This window comes from Falco naumanni, chromosome 6 (genome assembly GCF_017639655.2).
Source record: "Falco naumanni isolate bFalNau1 chromosome 6, bFalNau1.pat, whole genome shotgun sequence".
Classification (NCBI taxonomy): domain Eukaryota; kingdom Metazoa; phylum Chordata; class Aves; order Falconiformes; family Falconidae; genus Falco; species Falco naumanni.
In genome coordinates this window covers 79,994,874-80,016,272 of record NC_054059.1, presented here as the reverse complement: position 1 = coordinate 80,016,272, position 21,399 = coordinate 79,994,874, and the positions used below count along the sequence as shown (strand labels likewise).

Sequence of the window (21,399 nt, the reverse complement as noted above, 5' to 3'; positions counted from 1 at the left end):
CTTGAAGCTTAACCTCTCTGCAAACTTGATTTTCAGTCAAAACCAGAAAGCACGTTTCAATTGCCACAAAGTGATTTCTCCCCAGTTGCCTATAAAGCAGTAGTTACCCTGTTGCAGTATTTCAGATAATCCCACAAACTCATTTGAATGAAAACCTCTCCACATTTTCATGATAACATAACCTAATGCCTTTTCTTTGTTCCACACCCCAAAAGCTGTGTAGGTGGCCAATGCTATCATGTGTCTGAGCCATGTCTGGCCAGCATTAGTGTCCTGAAGTCTGTGACATTCTCAGTACTGCTTTGTAGTCCTTATTCAGGTTCAGCTGGAGATAAGTCAATATTGGTACCAGGAATAACATTGGGTCCTATGCCATCCACAAGAGAATCCCACTTATCGAAATCTTTCTTAAGACCTATAAAATGTGGGAAAGAAAACCCAAGTGTTAGTAAGTTAAGTAATCAGCTACACTGAAAAATTAAATCAACTTGGCAAAGTAGGGGCAGGATGATGTTTTAAGGAGGGAAAAAGGACACTCCAGGTTTTTACATAGCAGAACAAAACTCCCACGAAGTTCCTCTGAGTTGCTTGGATTACAAAAGTAACCAACAAACCTCTAGAAAAAGTCTGACTTGTTTTTTCCACTCAGACTTTTCTGACACTTACTTTTGAATCTTGTTCTAAACCAAATGGATATATAAAAAGCTTCATAGGAATTAAGTATTCATTAACTTCATACTTTGAGGTAAACAGATACTTACTTAAATGTTTCTGCAGAAAGGCTAATGAAGCATGATTGCTTATATCAATAGCTTCATTTGGATCTATTTCTCCTTTTAATTTGAAAAATCTTCCAATTATTTCTCCACTCACAAAGGTAAAGTCAGGAAAGCTCTGATGTACTGATCCCCTGCAAATAGAAAAATGATCAACAGGGTTTTAAGAATGCAGTTGTCTAGTTAAAAGATGCCACAGGTTGCACAGACTTATTCAAAGACAGTCATGCACCTTATGCTGTCTTCTTTAGCAGAAGAAGATAAAACAGATTACTCTCATGAACATGCACGATTAGCAGTAAATTCTGTCCTAAAGGGCAGTTTTGTGCATGCTTAATGTAAGTCACTATAACTGCAATGGGAAAAAAGAGTAGGCTTGGCAAAACGTTGTCTCTCTGCTCTGAGGTGGATTACAGAACTATCTGCTCCCCTGTACACGGTGGTTTCACTAGGTGAGGCTTCCAGGTGCGTTTATGCACTATGTAAAGTGTTCAAACACAGATGATGCATGAGGCCCAGAGCAAAATTTGTGCCCCAGGGTAGGAAGGCACACCTTGAAGTATCTTATATTTAGGGTTACGGGCTGCTTTGAGAGAGATCTTTGACTCCACTGTGGGGGACATATTGCTAATTTAAACACGCAGGGAAAACCTGGGCCATGAGGAAGCAGTGACTCTCTTTCTGCAGGTACATGTAACTGAACAGCTCCAACAAAGGAGTAAAGACTCCTCTTCAACCACAGAAATGATGCCTCCTGGACACTTACTTGATAGTGATCATTTTCTTGTTTGTGTCATTGGAGCTGAGCTTCTTCATCTTTATGATATTATCAGCCCACTGGAATTTTTCAGAGTTGATAAACAGCAGTGGTTGCTGGACACTGTTTTGGTAAATATCATCACCTACGGGAAGCATCCACGCATCGAGGGCAATGCCACACCTGTCAAAAATAACTGGATATTGTCACAGAAGCAGAAAGCTTTGTATGGAGGTTCTCAGCATGCTTTGATCTGCAGGAGACACGGGAAAGAGAAACTCTATGATACTAAACAGGTAAACAGGTTAATGAATCATTTTGTTTCAAAATTATTTCTACTTTGGGAGAAGAGAATGAATCCTTTATTGCACATGTTGGTCTCCAATGCCAGGTACAGCTGGGCACAGGAGCTTCTGCAGCGTCCCACAGTATCATGGTATCATGATACAATATGATACAGCTATTATGTTCCACCACATCCCCACAACTGAAAGCAGTATGACTTGAGAAAATAAGACATGCCAAACAAAACTTTTCTTCAAGAGCTTATTAGTAGTTGGGGGATCTTGGGCAAGGTGCCCTGCTCCAGACCTCTCAAGTGCCAAAAGCCTCTTGCCTTGTTTTACATACTTACCTGAATCTTATTTCTTTGCTGAGACTCTCAATAACTGTAGCACCACCAAAAGAGTGTCCCATCACAGCTATCCTGCTAGTATCAACAGAATCCTGTCAAAAAAAATCCAGGTGCTGTAAGACTTTCTTTCCCAAACTTTTTTTTTTTTTTTTTTTTTAAGGGAATAATTGTTTGGCAGTAGAACCTAGTGAAGCAGGTAGAGCATCATTTCAGCTCCATTACTATCTATCCAGCTCGTGATAACCTGAGAATATCTTCACAGATCTATGGAGTGATCTTCAGAACAGTTTACAGGAACCAGTTTAGAAATGGAAGAGGGAAACCAGAAGCATTGTTAGGTGTTTAACAAAACACAGTCACCACCTTTCACTCACCTTTAGGCTGTTCCAGTCAAAGTTTGAATGTAGCACATTCATTACTTCCTCTCCTGAATTGATGTTAAGAATGAGATTGAGAGCTTTGATGCACTCCTGTGCTCTTTGCTGCACCTGAGGAGAAAGAGAAGTTGGGGGTAGTGCAGTGGAAGGAATTATCAGACCATCACTAGGCTTGCCAGCCCCTTGGACACAATCACAGAGTCACAGCATGGCCAGGGTTGGAAGGGACCTCTGGAGATCATCTAGTGCAACCCCCTGCTAAAGCAGGTTCTCCTAGAGCAGGTTGCACAGAGTCACGTCCAGGCAGGTTTTGAACATCTCCAGAGAAGGAGACTCCACAGCCTCTCTGGGCAGCCTGTTCCAGAGCTCTGTCACCCTCAGAGGAAAGAAGTTCTTCCTCATATTCAGGTAGAACTGCCTGTGTTGCAGTCTGTGCCCGTTGCCCCTTGTCCTGTTGCTTGAGCCAAGACTCAGTTTGATATTTTTTCCCCCCAAGTGTCTGATACAGTAACAACTATTTTAAAATGCAGAATGGAACTGGAAAACAACTCTGACAAGGTCTGACCAACAACAAACGGACTTTAGGAGGTCCAAGCAATTGAAGCTCTTGTGTAGAGCCTCTGCACACAGGAATTAACCCCTGTAACATGTGCCAGAGGCCTTCAACTCCTTCATCTTGTCACTGCTCAGAGAAGGGGTTGTTAGGATGTGCAAAGGCTTAACACAACCACAAGGAAGGCTGACTCACTGCTCCTCCTCATGCTCTCACTCTGATGAGCCAGTGCCATTACGTCACTTGCCCCACCTGCACAACAGCCTTGAAACTGTCTTTACAATGGATAAACCCCAAATAAGAAACATTTTATACATACACACTATCTTGAAAACTGTAGTAAAGCTATTGCAAATAAAAGGTTCTCATTGTTCAGTGTAAGAAGTGCTTCTGACTTTGATACGTCAGTAAAAGCTTCAAAAAGAACCAAAAAAAAATAGTGTCCTTGGGATGTGAACTGTGTAGGCAGCCAGCAAGATGTCTATGCATCCCTAAATCTCACATAAATCTCAACCTCCTGACTTCTCTGCTAGTCAGATTTGCAGGCAATAGCTTCTGGAGGTTACTTGCAAGCTCAGACAATACGTATTGAGACTTGTAAGTAGGACGTTGTTGGCACACAGGAAATGACACTTGTACTGCTGGCTGTATGGCCCAGGGAGATCAACACCTCCCTGGCTGAGTTCGCAATAGCTGGAAGAAAACACTCCCGTATTTTACAGGTCAAGTCTACGCTTGGAGGAGCTCCTCAGTATGGCCACATCACACCTAGCGCGGATGATGCTTGTAATCAGGAAGCCTGCATTCTTTACATTGCTATAAACCACATCAAAGAGTGTTGGAGATGACGAAGCAAACATCCCCCTTAAAGCAGCCATGATACATCTTGCTGTCCAACTGCACACAAAAGCCAAAGTCTAAAGCCACACGAACATTTGAATTCAACTGTGTGTAACTTAAAGACTGGGCTGGGCAGCAAAAGTGTGAAGACACAGGGAAGAAACAAAGTTGAGTGGAATCGGGAGAAACAGCTGACTAAGCTCAACAGTGTAACTGCTTGAGAAAGCAGTTTACACTGTGAAGAAAGCTGTTGGCCTTCCCATCCTCAGGGCCATGGTACTTGATGCATTTTTACATATCCCCTGAGTCTTGGCAGAAGACTGCAGACATGGCCAAAGGGAACGAGTCTGCTAGTTAGCCCTACACACACCATTCCTGCCTCTCTTCCTAGAGTGCAGACCTAGCACGAGTACCTGCTTATGGCGCAAACAACGCTCTTCCTCTCCAGTTTTTAGTTTCCTATAGTAGATCCACTCCTTCTCCATGATTGACGTAGACTCTTCCTGCGGTTCAGAAATGGACTTTTTTTTACAATAATACGTTGCTGAAGCAGATTCATCTCTGTAATATCAACAGAAGGTTACTTCTGGGGATGTATTCTGTTTGGTTTGAGATGAAGTCACCAGAAGTTTTAGATTTCACTTATGTCAAGAGATCCAGCTACCGACCAGTGCTGCTGCAATCCTAACGGAGTGTAGACAGACTTTCTAAATAATGCAGTAACTCCACCAAAACTCCCACCTCCTTTATATTCTCCAGGTTCTAACAATAAGAGGGGAAAAATAGCATGCCTGAAGAATGACAAATGATATCTACACTGGGACTTCTTATTCAAGGGTTTACCTAAGCAAATTCCCTTTAGAATAAGTTCTTCTTTAGAATAAATAGCTTTCTATACAACGTGAGAAAGTTTCTTTCCATCAGAACTCAAAAACGTGCAGTATACACACCTGTGCTCCACAGCAGCCACTATAAAGCCCTGAGAAGCCATCTCGATGCAAATAGCAGAATAGATGGTCCTGCAGTCAAAATCATACTCTGGTGAGACATGTGCATGCATAATTATCTCAATTACACTGCTTTTCAAGTGCTGACCACACTATGTATGTGCTAGCCCCCATTCAATAATTCTTGTGTTTGAATTTGCTAGCCAGTAAGCAGGCTTTTGTATGCCAGGCACCAAAACCTGTTCACAAAACCTTGTCTTACTATCTATTCAGAAGAAGGAATGCCACGGATTTTTAAAAATTAGCACATATGACACTTTGCATCTTCAAAGATCTATCCCGAAACCAACTAGCTGATCTTCACAACATGCTTATGGATTGGTGCAGGAGCGGTCTGCAAACTGGGACCATGCGCGGCAATCAGTTAGCTGAGGGGGATTTGCTCGAGCTTGTCTAGACGACAATTAACATGATGAGGCATGTTTGCAGAGCACAGGGGGGCGGGAGACGGCTGGCGCCGAGGAAAGGTAACACCTTTCCTGTGTTAATTGATGGCAGTTAACCACCAATCGGGGATTGCCTAGTATGCAACGCTTAGCTTCAAGAACCAATCTGTTTAAAACGCGCAGCTTCTGAAAGTGTATATAAGCTGGTGCTTCTGTACAATAAATTGACATTTGCTTGCATCAAGCTGCGTCCCGTCTCTTCATTCGCCGCAAATTGGTGACCCCGACGTGATGCGTTTAAGGATCTAACGTGAAGGGCTCTCGAATCGCCTATCTGAGCGACGTGCAGCGAATCCCACAGAACTTTGAATGATCTGCTGAAAGGAAGCGGGAGCCGGCCAGAAATCCCTCCGGAGCTGAGAGGTGAGCTGTGGGAAATCCGTAACGGGGAATCAGGGTTCGTCCCCAGAAAGAGACGTATATGGACTCATGAAGGGTCTCCTAGTCAGATCAGGGAGTCCGTGCCTCAGTTTCCTCAAATGGTGACCCCTATGGTGGTGTTCCGAAGCCTTGGAAGAATAAGGACGGAACTGGTCGATAAAAAAGACAGCTCGTGAAGAGGGCCGTGTTCCGGAGGAGACGGCTTGGCTGAACGATCGTCTGGCTGTCTGGACCAGGCGGACAACCTAAACCCCGAGGATAACACCTGTATTCATCGAGACAGGTGAGCAGCCAAGAAACTTTAGAGACTTTGAAAGAATGAAAGTGTGCACATACAGCAGCCAGTTGTATGATGCTGCCGCGGGGGGGAACTCCGTGTCGGGAATGCATTTAGCATCTTGGTGGCAAATTCTGACTACTCTTTGCCAAGTGTGGACTAATTCTACTAACGGTGCTAAACCAGAGGAAGCTGTAAATTCCACCGACAGCGCGACTCTTCTCAAGACACCGTCAGTGATGGCGATTCCGTCCACACCTCCTCTGCCCCCAAAGCTTCTGTCACTGATTGCAGCGACCCTCACAACACAGGACCAAGCACGGGAACAGGGCAACTCGGACAATGATTTTATTGACACTGATAAACCTTTTGATCCAGGTCCTATAGATCTGGAAAAGGAGGTAGACCTTTCCCCCACCCCCTTGTCTCTCCTGATGCATCGATTGTATTTTTGGGGAGGGTGAAAGGGAGTCTGAGGGATTGGTGGCAGGAATGCGAGTGGGAAACACTTAAGTGATGGGATTTGGGAGTCGCTATGGCATGTTCAGTATTTTGTCAGACAAATCAACCTGCAGAGTGGCAGCCTGTGCAATACGAGGCTGTTAAAGGGTTAAGCAAAGCAGTGCGGGAAGGGAGGATTCATAATACATTTGCTATGTCCCTTCTTGAAGTGATGGCAGAGCCTTATACGCTCACACTGCATGATTGGAAGTCATTGCTTTGTATGGTACTAACTGATACAGTATATGATGTGGTTATTTGATTTTTGTGAGCTATGTGTAGTGGCCTTGATTGAAAACCTTAATCGGGGAATTGCTGTTAACTATGAGCAGTTGGCTGGAGAAAATTAACTGTGCCGATTCTGTGACTCAGGCAAGGTATCCCAGGGACAACTGTTTGCAAATGAATGAGATGGCTATTAAGGCAGTCGGGATGCGGGAGTCTTGCCACAGTCTTGCAGGGTCCTAGAGAGTCACTAACTTTAATACTAACTTGATTGATTGGCTTCAGAATATTTTGCAACAAGTCGAACATCAGGAAGCTCAAGGGATGCTTTTAAAACAACTAGCTGTGATAATGTCAATGAAAATTGTAAACGGGCAGCTTTCACAATCGCAACCCCAACATGTGTCAAATGATTGTAACGCAGAACTCACAGCAGACTGTAATTCTCAGGCTGAGTTCTGGAATGCAGCATAACAGATTTTTGCTTCTCTAATCTCTTCTGTAAGAATAGTACACGCTCTTAACTTGCTTAGTAAATTAGGCTGCTGGCTTGCTAAACAAAGTAATACTACAAATAATATTTTTTTTTCTGGCTTATTAACAGATGTTGATTCTGTCCATCATATGTTGCTACAGAACCAAGTTGGTATTGATTTTTATTATTAGCACAGGGACACAAGTGTGAAGACTTTGATAGGATGTGTTACGTGAATCTGAGTGACCGCTGTGAATTAATTTACAAAAGTATACAAAACTCAAAAGCCTTAAAACAAAGATCTGCAACAGAGCCAGGGGCGGGATGCCTTTGGTCTCTTCTCACGGCTGGGAAACTTTGGGCCATGACTCAAAAGTATTACAGGATTTATTATAATTATCTTTAACCACCTTAGTGACGTTTGCCTTAGGTCTCCCATGCTTTTTTTTTCTGTATCCAGTGTTTAGTTGATTGTAACATAAAGCAGGTCATGGTCACCCAGCTACATACACCCTTTGCCTCCTTGCAACTAACAAGCAAAAAAGGGGAGGATAGAGAATGTCTGAGGAGATATACAGGAGAGGAAACTGGAGAATATTTGACCTAACAAGAGATGAGAGAACAGCTAGGTGTTGTGAAGGAGAATAGGAAAGATAAACATGGTTATCTAGTGTTTAATGGGTGTCTGCACGCTTGCAGAGATATATAGCTACGTAACTGCATGAATGATTCCTGCCCTGAGCCTGGTGGAGCATACAGCTGCGGTTTGCGTCCGGGCTCAGAGATGTAAATAGGGGCTTCTTTGTTACGGTAAAAGTGTTTCTCTTTGCATAAAAAAGAGAGGGAATGAAGGGAATGACCCCAGAGGTATGTTCAGAGAAGGCATGCTATGTTTTGAACTTTTTGACTGAACCAGCTCTTGTTTGGTGTGCCCTTCCACCTATGTATAATGTTAATCCAAAAGAAGATGATATTGTTTACACTTTGAATGTCGATAATTGTCTGTCTGTAGATGTTAATGTAGTGGGAGGCTGTGATGGGAACGTGTCGCAGCCGTTCTTCTCTTATCCGGAGTAACAGCAGGGAAAGCATTAAAGAGTTAAATCACGTTGTTTGGTAGGCAGTTAAGAATGTGAGTCAAAATTGCCACTGCTTTTTGTTGTTGGTTCAAGGACACGGCTGTGAGGATTCTGATGGTATGCGCTGCGTGGATTTTAGGCGCCCCATTGCAGCAACATGTTATCAAAATCTGAGAAAACTTCAGCCTTTTTTGGCATTCATTCAATCAATTGGCAGTATTGTTTGTTTGCTATTACCTTGGTTGCTGTCATGTTTGCAAGGGCCCTGCAGAACATGGCAAACCTGGCACTAGCTGTTCAAAAACAAAAAGGGGAAATTGTAAAATTGTATGGAATAGAGACAGTGGGTTATTTTGACACTGATAATGTCTCAGTTGCTTTTTTATTTGTTCTATTACTTATACCTTGTTTTTACTTGTTCGGTTCCAAAGGTTCTTTTTGTGCAACAGGGAGGGGGAGATGCAGGAGCGGTCTGCAAACTGGGACCATGCGCGGCAATCAGTTAGCTGAGGGGGATTTGCTCGAGCTTGTCTAGACGACAATTAACATGATGAGGCATGTTTGCAGAGCACAGGGGGGCGGGAGACGGCTGGCGCCGAGGAAAGGTAACACCTTTCCTGTGTTAATTGATGGCAGTTAACCACCAATCGGGGATTGCCTAGTATGCAACGCTTAGCTTCAAGAACCAATCTGTTTAAAACGCGCAGCTTCTGAAAGTGTATATAAGCTGGTGCTTCTGTACAATAAATTGACATTTGCTTGCATCAAGCTGCGTCCCGTCTCTTCATTCGCCGCAGATTGGTAAATACCTTCACCCCTAAAATACCAAGAGAAAACACAAATAAGTACATCAACCCTGCTTTGATTTACTGCTGTTGATTTCAGTGGAGGCATACTCATACACAGCAGCCTGTTCTTCAAATCTCTTTCAACTCCATGGGTATCTCACCCCCTACAGAAAATCTATTCACAACCATCCTTGGAGACTACTCTCACCATAGATGATGAAAATAGTTTGTCAACAAAGTTCAGAGTTACCGAAAAGCTCCAAGTCCATGGGAAAAAATGAGGAGTGGGTATTTCTCTCCTGGCTTAAAAGCAGCATTTGACTTTGCAGGACAGGTCACTGAACCTAGATAAAGATTGAAGCATATGTCTGTTATAGTTGAATTTGAAATAACTGGAGTCCGAAATAAATTCACTAGTTATTTATTAAGGCAAGAAAGCAAAAACAGCGTGCTGGGCGGCCAGGGAGTCGCAGCTCCATCCAAGCTCGCAAATTCTGACAAGTAACACAGCCCTTTTATTCTCATCTTCAAGGCCGGTTTAAGCAAATGGTTATGCTCTCAGTCCCGTAGCAAGAAGCTGTACATTACATAGACAAAGTTGTCATAGTAACATGAGATTATGGTTTAACATTGGCCTTGAGGAGGTCCATCTCCAACCTCATCGTTAACGGTTAACTCTTTTTCTCACCAGACAAAACATTCTCAAATCTGTTACAGCAAGATCATTCCTTTTGTTAAAAACCCCTTTGATTAGCGAATTACCCTTAGTTACTTATTACATGTCATTATTACTGAAATGAGAGAAAGCGTTTATGCCTGTGGGAGAGATCCCAAGAATCTGGTGACCACTGATTTCAGAGTGGTCATCTAAAGACAAAGGACCAAATCTCATCCTTAAAATACAGAAGACAAACATGGATCTGATTCTGAAAATGCTTTCTACTTGGCCGAAGATATTTTCCTTCTCCTCCTCCCATCCACAGCTGAGCACAATGCCTACATATCTCTTAAACGTTAAGAGAACAGATTTTCAGGAATAGTCAGGCATGCAAGTCTTCTTGGTATTCAGTCCTTAGTATGTATCTGACCTTTGTGTATTTGCACTTTTCCCTGTGGGATTGAAATCCCGACACATAGGTGCAATTTACCCAAGCCCTTCCTAAAGCAAACTGCCCAGACACTCCTATTAACAGCAGTGGGGGACTGCTGGTCTGCCTGAGAACTGGGTCAAATTCAGCACCGAGTCTTACTACACAAACCCATCCCAAACAAACATCCTTTCTGGGGAAAAACTATTTTTCAGTCCTGCAGCAGTAACACACTGCTCACAGAGCAGTGAGGCGGCAACCTGCATACAGAGATGATGCCCTTGCACTTGTCAAGGAATAAAACCATAATCAGTCTTACCAACATAGTACTGGAAAAGCCTTTCTCCTACAACTCGGTACATATTCAGGAAGTCAGACAGTCCCTGATAGTACTCTTTATCTGGAATCCATGGCGCCTCTTCACTATTTGTGGCATCACATGATGGATAATACAGGCGCAAGAAGCTTCCCTGGGATTAGGAGGAGGGAGAAAAAAAAAATTGATATTTGTTTATATCAATATCAGGCAGATAAAAAGGAAGATAAAAACATTTACGTCAAGGGCTTCAGATGCAAGAATGACAGCTCAAGAGAAATTCCTCTTGAGAGGAAACCTCATGAGAAAATTATTATCCTATACAGGCTCTGATGCCAATCCTGTGTCACTGTCTTTTTGCCTCGGCAATGAATTTAAAGGAGCATTACTGTTGGCATCCAGGTAGATATACATGTCACCTTCTCTAAGTTAGCCTATGGCTAATTCAAAATGCTCCGTTTAGTTAAGTTACTCATTACCAACACCCACTACCTATTTGCTCCATTTCTGCGTCTTGCTGGATCTTTCCTTCTGTCTTCCTCACTATGCCTGCCTTCGGGGAATGGTACGATAATGCAAGGCAATCACTTTAACAGGGGTGACTGTGTCCCCTTCACCCTTCCAGCTGGGAGCTGTCATTGCTCTCTTTATACCAAGGAGTCTCATGGAGCTGTTACTGACCCAACTCAGCTTACTAAACTAGGGGGGGGAAAAAGCACCCTCCTAGAAGTGTATTTTCCCACTAGGTTAGCAAGACAAAACTTAATCCTGAGACTAGTTTCTGGAAGTGTAGTCCAGTGAGGAGATGCAGGTAGAGTCAGGGATATGGTCTCAACGCAGCTATAGTGCTCCCGGCTAAACAAAGTGAGAAGTGGTCGAGAAAGCTCTTGGGCAGCTGCACAGCAGAGAAGTGCAATATATTGTTCTTCCTCCTCCTCAAGATGTTTACAAGTGTGTAGTGCTCCATCTTTCTCAACAGAATTTTGTTAACCTGTGTTTTATCTGCCTCTGTTTCTTGCCACTGGTTTGAATCTTCTTTTACTGTCTGCACTCCGGGTGTTCCAGGAAACCACTGAAGCCTTCCACATTCACATGGACACTCCATACCCCTTGCCAGCATTTTTCCTATGCAGTCAGCAGCAATGTACCAACTGCATACCCTAAAGCACACCTCGCAGTAGATGAACTGTGTGTAATTTGCATTCTTACTTCCTGGTTTGCAAAGGAATTTGCAACACACTATTCAAATTTACGGTCTTGCTCCAACTGTGCTTTTGTTTTAGTAAGTTAAGCCTAGGACCAAAAAGAACATAAGCTTTGTAATAAAGTCTGGTTTCTTGAACACTGATTTATCAGTTTCACATGCAAGGTGTACCAAAAAGCTTATTTAATGAAGCTTGTTTCAATTTACTCATCAAACTTAAATCAACCTTTGACACAAAGGCCACCAAGGAATAAATCATGAAACCTTCACCCATGCTGGTAATCATATTAATCTGATCTCAGAGTGGTCCTGCTGAACTTCCCCTGGTGACTAACTGCTTACAAGAAAGTGAAAGAGGTTAATTTTCTGTTCCTGAAAGAACTGCAATTATACAGAATGCCTAAGAAAAACACATTGGCTGCGCTTCTTTGTGCTAATACAGAGTAAGCTCAGGAAAGGAAAACATACAAATAATCACTACAAACTGGTCACAAGTTCCGCTATACCTGGCTAGTCTGCAGAGTAAAACCAGTGTAAATGCAGACATATTCCCATAGGAAAATTAAAAAGCAAGGGGATTTGAAATGGAAACCCATAAGCAAGCTCCTCAGCTGACTATTTACTGTCCCTGTCTTCTTATCGTGGCTTCTCTCTGCACTAAGTGCTTGCAGAACTGACCTGTTCTTTCTTGGATAGATAAAATTTCAAGAAAACATCTCATGCAGCTGAAACATCAAATACCCTCATCACCTACCCCTGCCAAATCCAGTTGGGATCTTTGTGATGAGAATGGCTACAGTCACAAAGATTGTGTGTGGAGTGTTCCCAGGAGCCCAACACAGAAGGGACAGGGTGGATGGGAAGAACCCTGTAGGTCCCGGGAGGACACAGTTTCTCTACAGTATCTTGCGTAGGAGAGTCAAGAAGGCAAGGATATTAGGATGAGGGAGCAAGTAGCCATGGGGAAGGCTTGCAGGTTACGTCCGTCTGGTAAATACCCCGTATGCATCCTGCATTGTGACGGAGTGGATAGACAGCTGAACTGTGTCAGCCATGCAGCATCCTCCCTGCACACAGGCAAGACCTCCAGTCCGACTCATCTGTACAACTACAGCAAGTTGTTTCACTGACATTGTGGCTTAAATTCAAAGGAGGAAGAACCGAGCACTTTACCTCAACTGCATTTTCTGTCATCAGGTCCGTACATCCAACCGAGTGCGGTCCCTTTCCTTCGGGGATCCTGTAAAACTTCTCGGTGCTGCTGCTTCCTGTTTCCATCGGTGCCTTCAGTGATAATCCTGGGGGAAAACACAAAGCAGATCAAGAGACCACCATGGCCTGCGTGCCCAGATCACCCACCCTGAAAAAAATCCAGCGCGTTGAGGATTTCAGGAGCAGGAAATTCAAGGGTGAAGCTAATGAGAATCAGAAATCTGAAATCCCGAGTCACCAACCTGACCTGCCCAACCTAAGGGGGGATTTCCTTGGAGCAGTGTCCTGAATCCCACTATCAGCCCACACCCTGCCCCAGACAGGAAGGCCTGGACGAGGCGCTTGGCTGGGGATACCGTGGTGGCACTCGGGGGTCACGGTGGCACTCGGGGGGCCGCGGCGCGGAGTGGCAGCAGCCTCGCTCCTTGCGCACCAAGGGGGAAGCGCCAGCCCAAGAGCGGCCAGTTTCAGAGGCCAAGGCAGTGCCCTCCCCGCCGGGCTATGGCCGCGGGTGCTCCTCCTCACGCCAGCGGCACAGAGGCAAGATCCCGCAGCTCCTCGGTAAACAGAACCGGCCTTGGCGTCTGGAGGAGCAGGACGGCACGGAGGAAGCCAGCGCTGCTGCCATTTTCCCCTCAGGAGGAGCGACGAGGCTGGGGTCGGTCCCTGGACAGGCGAGGAGGGGCTGCCCGCGCAGGAGAGGCTCTGGGGAGGCCCGAGCGCCCCCGGCCCCCGCCTGAGATGACTCCCCCGGGCCGGGCTCGCCCGGGGCCGGGCGGGGCGCAGGGGCCGGGGCGGGCCGCCGCGATCCCGGCCGGGCCTCAGGGGTGAGCAGCAGCCCCGGCCCCGCTCTCCAGCAGCCGCCGGGGGGGGGCATCTGCCGCCTTCTCCCCCCGCCCTGCCGCGGCGCTGTGCCCCGCTGCCGGGTGCGGCGCCGCCGGGCCGGGCCAGGCGAGGCGGCCGGGCCTCCCAGGCCGGGGCAGCGGCGGGGCGGAGCGCGGCCGCCCCTCCCCGGAAAGGGCCGGCGGCGGCGGCGGGCGGCAAGATGGTGCGGAAGCTGAAGTACCACGAGCAGAAGCTGCTGCGGCGGCTGGAGCTGGTGAGCTGGGAGGCGGCGGCGGGGAACCTGGCCGAGGTGAAGGCGCTGCGGCGCTACCGGCTGGGCCGGCGGGAGGATTACGTGCAGTATAAAGCGCTGGCCCGCAGCGTGCGCGCCTTGGCCCGCCGCCTCCGCGACCTGGGCCCGGCCAGCGCCGCCTTCCGCGCCCGCTGCGCCGCCGCGCTGCTGGAGAAGCTCTACGGGCTGGGGCTGGTGGGCAGCCGGCGGTCGCTGGCCGTCTGCGAGAGCCTCTCGGCCGCCGCCTTCTGCCGCCGCCGCCTGCCCTGCCTGCTGGTCAAGCTGCGGATGGCGCAGAGCCTGCGGCACGCCGTCACCTTCGTGGAGCAGGGCCACGTCCGCGTGGGGCCCGAGGTCGTGACCGACCCCGCGCTCCTCGTCCCCCGCGCCGTGGAGGACTTCATCACCTGGGTGGACGCCTCTCGCCTGCGCCAGAAGGTGCTCGACTACAACCAGGAGCGCGACGACTTCGACCTGGCCGCCTGAGGACGCGCTGCCTGCCCTGCCCTGCCCCTGCTCTGCCCCTCGGGACACGCCTGGGAATAACCCTCGCCAGGAAGGGCCACAGCCGTGACCCCGCCGATGCTCGCCCCCTCCCCCGGCCGCCGATGCTCGCCCCCTGCAAACGCACCCAAAAGGGGAGCCAGGACGGGCGTATGCGCTCCCTGGGGGGGAGGGCCCTGCGCGCTCCCCGGGACCCTGCTGCTCCGGCCGACAGCCACGCTCATCCCCATTGAAAAACTTCCCTCCCGCATCCATCGCTCCGAGAAAGCGCCCCGTGGCCTGGCTGTACTGTACTTGCATCCCTGTAAAGCACAAGCGCTTGGAAAGGTCTCCGCCCGATCGCGGGACAGGATGCGGTCGGGTTTAAGTGCTCGGCCGCTAATGATAGCTGCGGGAAGGGGTTTAAGCCTGGCCCTGCGGCTGTTTTAGGATTGAGTTTGGCAGTCTGGAGGCTGCTTTTCGAAGAGGCTGCCCTGCCAACTCCCTGCCTTCAGCTGACGGGCACGCTGTAACCGGAGGAGCTGCTTCTGGAAGGGTTTTCTCATGATGACAAGGGACGTGTGTATGGGGGAAAGTGCAGGGATTGTTTGTGGTCAGCAGTAAACAAGGAGGGCAAATACGACTTTTTCTGGAACTGTAAAAGTTTTGGCCAAACCCAGAATTTTAAAAAGGCCAAAAAAAAAATAATAAAGCCTACTTTATTTTCATGTGAAGTCATTGATACTCTTACCTTTGCGATATGGGGTTGCAGCTGGCAATTGGGCATCATTGGGGGTGCAGGATCTAACTGGGGGAGGCACTGGAGCGAAAGCTCTCCTAACCATAACTGCAAATCTGGGGGGACATTTGCATTTGGCACGTAAGACAAACAAAAATCTGTACCTGAGGGGAGCCTCAGGCCTTCTGGGGCTGTTGGGAACTTTATTCCCCTTTGAAATAAAGAGCAGAAAAGCAGAAATAAAACAGTGGGTTTGTGTTGCTGAAGAAATGTATGTGCTGTTTCTTTGAGAGTTTCTTCTGATTTTTAAATATTTTAGTAAGCTCTGTTTGTCATCGTGCAGAACATTTTTTTAAATGTGATTTCTTTTATGTAACCTTATTTTCTTTTGCCTGTTTGATACCTACAAGACTATTACTGACTTGGAGTGTTTTTTGCTAAAAATGCTTTCTTTCCCTTACCCAGGGCTACAAAAGGATTTGGCCATAGGTTTAGGAGCGGAGCTGTGACTGCCCGTCCCAAATCCAGAGGGCTGGAGTTCAGTTGCAGCCACTACTCTGCGCCTGGATGCTTCAGCATGGCTTTTTGAGCAGGAAAGGTGTTTAGTTGGGGGCGGGGTTAGCAGTATTGAATGATCAGAAATGTTCATCAAAAAGTTATGACTGTTTTTTAGAATACAAACAAAATGTTAAAATGCCTACCGATCTTACAAGCCAAACATACTGAGCAGAGTGTTAACTTTTAAAGCAACAGTAGATATTAAGAAAAGGACATGAGAGAGGTGTGGCAACCCCTTTGCTTATCTTGTGAACTACTCTTGAATTTCATTCAGGAAAACATCACCTGTAACCCCTTAACAGCCTTTTTCTCAGGGCATGCACCTTGATTATGGTAAAAAATACAAATTGAGAAGACATTTTGCACCTGAAGCTGTGACTTTTCTTCACAGCTTTGCAGCTTTCATCTAGAACAATGTCATTGTTTCCTTGGAACTTCAGAAAGTGCCTAACTCAGGTGCAGGTAAAAATGGTGCATTTGCTCTGCTTTACTCTTTTGGGGGAGTTTAGGTAACAGTGCAGTGGCAGGGCATTTTACTACTCAGATGCTAAACTGCTGTTTTGCCCAGCCCTCGAAGGAACAGCAAAAAAGGAAATCTTGAACACCCCAGCCTGTCAGCCTCTGTAGTTTACATCATTAGCCTGTTCTTTTTGTCTTAAATTCACTTTTCAGCATTTATCTGTGAGCCTCCAGCATCTGTAGCAGAAGAGAAATGACCAAAACCCTTAAGGCTGTTAAATTAAGTGGTGAGGACTGATTTCTGTACAGATACTGTGGGATAACAGCATCCATCAACCCTGCTCTCCTCCTGCAGTAATGGAAATCAAAATCCTATGTTATTTTCAAGAAATGCATCGGGCCATGCATTTATATGCCTGTAGGTGTCTAAGTGTGGAATTCTGCAGTATGGTAGCTGAGGCCTGAAACCTGTGTCCTGCTCCTAAAATTTTTTAGCAGCTGGAGTCCACATGTGCTTTGGGTAAGAGCTGGGTCTGCTTCAAGTGCGATAAACAGGGTGTCATCTCGGTCTGAAAATGGAAGTTATATCTGGCCGCAGTACGCCCATGTTCTTGCTTGCGAATGCAGTCAGGCAGATGATGACTTCCTTGTGTTTAATAGTTTTTTTGCCTTTAGTTCGTGGGTTTGAGTTTGTTTACCAGAGCTGACGTGCTGTGGCTGCCGCTGGGTGGTTCCTGCAGCAGCTCCGGAGCTGGGGATGGAAAAGGGCGCAGGAAGCAGCTCCGGCAGCCTCTCCCAGCACTTGGATAAACATGCAGGCTTTTGTTAAATTCCAAGGCTGGATCCGACAGTCAGTATAAATTGGCACTGGCTTCTGTTGGTCCGTGCAAGCTGGCACAAGGAGGCAATCTGGCCTTGTGCTTTTTGGGGCCAGATCCTGCCAGCTTGCCTCCAGTGCTCTAGGGGCTTGCAGTGGGAGAGCTTATGCACATGAGAGCAGCAAGAGGGGGTCATGGGTGTCACTCTGCTTCTTCCCAGCACCTTCTGAAGTGGGTTTGCTGTTCCTCAGGAGGCTCAGCATCTCTGTGAAGCTAGTGGGAAGTTACTGATGGAAGAGGACAGAGAATGGTGGTGCTGCTGTCAGGGCGAGCTGTCCCTGTGCCTGAACAACCTGATCTCTGCCACCTCCACCGGCATCCATCCCAGTGGTTGGGGGCTGGAAAGCTGCCAGCTTCTCCAGCAGGGGAGGAAGGGACTGCAGTGTGCTCTGGCCAGTGCCAGAGCTGTCAGAGCAAAAGGTGAGCAGTTTCCACACACGAGCTCTCGCTCGGATAGTGGGCAGTGGCAAGGGCTGTTCTACCAGGGCCTGCGGTTTTAATTTCAGGGGTTTTTCCTTTGGTTTGTTTTTTTTCCCCCTTTTTTATTTCCTTTTTTTCTTCACGCACCGCCCTCCCCCCCCCCCCCCCCCCCCCCCCCCCCCCGACCTTGGCTTGTCCTTTACTTGAAGGCTGCCAAGGCTGGGGAGCTGGGGCTGGGGAATGTGGGGGAGCTGAAGGAAAGAGGCCTTCACACTGGTGCCTTTTGTGTGGCAGGGTGTAAATGCCTGACGCTGTCACCAAAATGCAAATGTGTTTTTCTTCCAGTGATCTGAGCCAGTTTGTGGGCTTTTTTCCCAGTAAACAAGCATACTGCACGTTTTAAATGCTGCTTCCATCCTTCATCTTGGTGTGGCTTAGTGCAGAGGTGATGCTGACCTCAGTCTTTTGGTGACAGCACATCACCATGAGCACGGAGGGCACACGAGGCTGGGGAAGGATGGTATGTCCCTCTGCTCAAAATGGGAAATGGAGTAAGAGAAGCGAAGGTGGAGCTGGGTGATTCCTAGCCTTTTGGATGATGCCTTTGGATCCGGGGCCTCTCAACTGTATCTGGGAGGACTTCCACATTCTCATCTCAGTAGCACTTCCCAGGGAGATGTTTCCCAGCAGGTGGAGGTGTCACTGTCCCCTTACTGAGCTTCCAGTCATCTGTTTTAAGTATATCCCCTGCCTGATTTGGCACTGGAGATTGAGACAGAGATCCATTTCTCATCACTGGGCCATGGGATCACCATAGTCCCTACCCCAGATACATTTCAACATCCACTGTGTCTGGTGGAAAGAGCACTCCTAAGTGTTATGACAGCATTTACCTGAGAGCCCCAGTTCTGGTCCCTGCGCTTAAATGTTCTGTTTTAGGCACTGAAGCAATTCTTCTCACCCTTTGCTTTCTGGTTTGGGCCTGAGGCAGGACCTGGTGGTGGAGAACTTGTCTGATGTGTGGTCAGGACATAGGGATGTCGGGTAGAAGCAGCAGGCAGCAGCACTGGAGTCAGCAGGATTGGCACTTGGGTTCAGTCTTCCTGTGGAGGTTCTGGATCCAAGGGCTAAATCCAAGCGTATCTCTTCCAGTAGGAATGTCCCCTCTCACTTCTCTACAAGCACGACTCCACTGCAGAAGGGTCCCTTCCCCTCTAATACTAGCTGATTTTGAGGAGATAAAGTGGTTTACTTCCAGCAGGCAGAAAAAAAGGGAAGGCCAATTGCTCATGACAGCCAGAGACAGAGATTTGAGCATCTCCACTTTCCTCCTGGAGTTGCCCGTTAGAGGGTTGTCACAACAGCTTCTCAGCTGCTGTAAATCGCGTCAGCAGGGTTGCTAAGTGCAAGTCCAGACAGCACTGCCACCCTTGGCTCCTGCCCTGAAAAGCCACCAGCTGCTGCTCCTGGAGAGGCTTGGATGGTTGTGTCACAGGGTGAAGTACAGGCAGGCTCTCCTGGCCAGTTCATCTGACTTAACGTTGCAGTACACCACTTTTTCACCTCTCTCTGAGTTCATCGGGCTCAAAACACATCGGGGGGAACCTCATCCTAAACCCACCGTCTCTCTCCCCACCACCTCTTAACAGCAGCCAGGGTGTAAGGTCCCGTGCAGGCATTCACCTTGCAGATGCTGGGTTTGGGGGCAATGAATGCTGTGCTGGCAGAGCACCCAAAACCTCCTGCTCTGTGTCCCTCAGCCTCCCAGAAGAATTTACATCAGGAGGGACCGCTGGAGGTCACCTAGTCCAAGCCTGCTCAAAGCAGGGCACATATGGGGCTGTCTCAGTTCTGCATGTCTCAGTGCTGGACGCCTGAAGCAGAGTTTAATCACCCTCACTGTGAATTATTTTTTTTTTTTCCATCTTCCATCTAGCCTGGGTTCCCCCTGCCACAGCCTGGGACTGCTTTTTCCCATGCCCACACTGAGCACACCCGGATCGGGAGGTGGGTTGCTCTTCCCCACGGGAAAACTCAGTTCACCTTTTCCCTGGAGGCTGGCTGGCGGTACACACGGAGGGGAAGGGGCACGTCTGCTGTACCCTCCCCTGCAGCCTAGCCGGAGCGAATCCCACCCCTCCGCAGGGACGCGCAGGGAGAAGGGGCTGGAAGGGAGGAGGCGGAGGAGCTTGAGCCCTTGGGAGTTGGAGACAGGCTCCGGGGAGGGCAGGCTGACGCCAGGGAGGGGAGCGATGCCAAGCTGTGCGAGGGGCTGCGCAGAAACTCCCCAGCTCCTTACAATCCCCCTTGCTCCTCCCCGTGCTCTCTCCTCAGACCCTTTTCCCCCTTTTAGCAGCACCCAACGCTCCACGTACCTGGTGTGCGGTGTCCCCGTCGCCCTCCGCTCCAGTCCCACTGGCCAGAGGAGCTGGACGGAGCCTTCGGCCACCCTCGGCCCTCGGGAGCCAGGCGAGAGGCGGCTGCTCCCGCAGGAGGACGTTTCTCTCGCGGGCAGACCGACTGCCGGGTTCTTCCCGAAGGGGAGGGACCAAACTTTGCCTTAGTTTTCAAATGAGACAATCTTTCTGGGAGATACCTTCCCTGGGCCTGCAAAACAAGTTTCCGACATGGAGCCATCCCAAAAAAAAATTGCACGCCCCGGAGGACCCCACGGCTGCTTAGATGCTGGGCTGCGCCTTTGTGTGGCAGGGGGGGATTTATATACGGGCTTGTTTGCATGTGGCTGCGAATTTCTGGCTTTTCTCGCGGCGGCTGCTGAGCGTGGTGGCGTGGGGCTGGGTCAGGCACCAGATCCCGGTGAGAAATTCCCTGGCAGGGTTGCAACATCCCGCAGAGGAGCTGCCACGCTTACGGCTGGGCAAGGCGGGGGAGACCGCGACACGGGAGCACTGCGCTTTGGCTCAAGGTCCCTCCATCAAAATCCAAATCTTTTCCTCTGGCCTTATGAGAAAGGGATAACAACCCCGCAAGGAAGCTGATCCCGCTTTTGGGTGCAGCTTCTGGAGCAGCTTAAGGTGGATCAAGCATGGTCCCCCCTGAGGGGGCAGATCTGCACACCCCCTTTACGCAGCCCCCTCAGTAGTGCTGAGTTTAGGGAATTCACCATAAAACCAGAACCAATAGCAGAAGATGAGCTTTCTGAGAGATCAACAGGTTGATCCAGCCGATGAAACAGCCATATGAGCTTCAAGGCCAGCAAAGGGGGGCAGCAGGGGAGGGAGGGAAGGTGAAATTTGGTTTGGCTTAAATTGCTTGTGATGCTGCACCCATGGACTGTCGTCCCCTGGGTGAGCTGGTGAGCTCCTGAGGTGGGATCACTGGCTTCCCTTCCTCTCCCTTTGCATGTGTGTGCGTGGGTATGATGTGAAGCTAGCAGAACACAAAGCTGCTTGAAATGGATGTTTTTAAACTTTGAATTTTGTTGGCGTTTCCTTAGAAAAGAATAAGAAAGTTGTATGAAAAGGTCCCAGATCTATTTCTTTTCTGTACTTTTGTCCAGCACTCATTTTGGTGGATGCATTAAAGTGTAACATTTTCAGGATAGATTTAATGCTCATGAAATGTCTTAGAGGATAACTCTGAAGATCTCTGTTTAATCTAAAGGAACAGGTTCTTCAAGGTTAGTGAGAGGCAATGAGGAGGAGGTGGTGCATGAAAGGTTTAAATAACAGAGACATGCCAAAGCCCATGATACTTCTGTGGCCCTCTGAGGAACTCCAACATTTATTATATTTTTTTATGTATTCTGATATTCCCAGATGTGCAGGAGTCAAACTCAGAAGTCATGT

At 48.0% G+C, this 21,399-nt stretch overlaps 2 protein-coding genes across 4 annotated transcripts; one reads left to right on the top strand and one right to left on the bottom strand.

Moving 5' to 3' along the window:
• Window positions 1–171: 171 nt before the first annotated feature.
• PLA2G7 (phospholipase A2 group VII) lies at window positions 172–20,395 on the bottom strand. Of its 3 annotated transcripts, none has more exons than XM_040597890.1 (11): window positions 19,966–20,395; window positions 12,898–13,022; window positions 10,524–10,674; window positions 9,367–9,460; window positions 4,888–4,956; window positions 4,351–4,498; window positions 2,542–2,655; window positions 2,168–2,259; window positions 1,543–1,716; window positions 762–910; window positions 172–415 (listed from the first exon to the last, which is right to left on the bottom strand). In XM_040597890.1, exons 1-11 carry the CDS (start codon window positions 20,327–20,329, stop codon window positions 312–314), a joined length of 1,584 nt encoding a protein of 527 aa, XP_040453824.1. In that variant the 5' UTR covers window positions 20,330–20,395; the 3' UTR covers window positions 172–311. The 3 variants fall into 3 exon arrangements, with proteins under 3 accessions (XP_040453824.1, XP_040453825.1, XP_040453827.1); XM_040597891.1 differs by lacking the exon at window positions 19,966–20,395 and adding an exon at window positions 13,513–13,616; XM_040597893.1 differs by lacking the exon at window positions 19,966–20,395 and adding an exon at window positions 13,179–13,290.
• Window positions 13,933–15,230, top strand: LOC121090003 (U3 small nucleolar ribonucleoprotein protein IMP3-like). The gene has a single exon (XM_040597894.1). The coding sequence runs from the start codon at window positions 13,982–13,984 to the stop codon at window positions 14,537–14,539; it is 558 nt and encodes a 185-aa protein (XP_040453828.1). The 5' UTR covers window positions 13,933–13,981; the 3' UTR covers window positions 14,540–15,230.
• Window positions 20,396–21,399: the final 1,004 nt, after the last annotated feature.

Bases quoted from the DNA above. Each gene is read 5' to 3' on its own strand.
- LOC121090003 (XM_040597894.1), top strand. From the start codon at position 13,982: ATGGTGCGGAAGCTGAAGTACCACGAGCAGAAGCTGCTGCGGCGGCTG.
- PLA2G7 (XM_040597890.1), bottom strand. From the start codon at position 20,329: ATGCAAACAAGCCCGTATATAAATCCCCCCCTGCCACACAAAGGCGCA. The intron at 9,461-10,523 runs GTAAGACTGATT...ATCTTTATCTAG, and splicing joins GCTTTTCCAGTACTATGTTG to GTTCAGTGACCTGTCCTGCA. The intron at 2,260-2,541 runs GTGAGTGAAAGG...TTTTTTTGACAG, and splicing joins TTGACTGGAACAGCCTAAAG to GATTCTGTTGATACTAGCAG.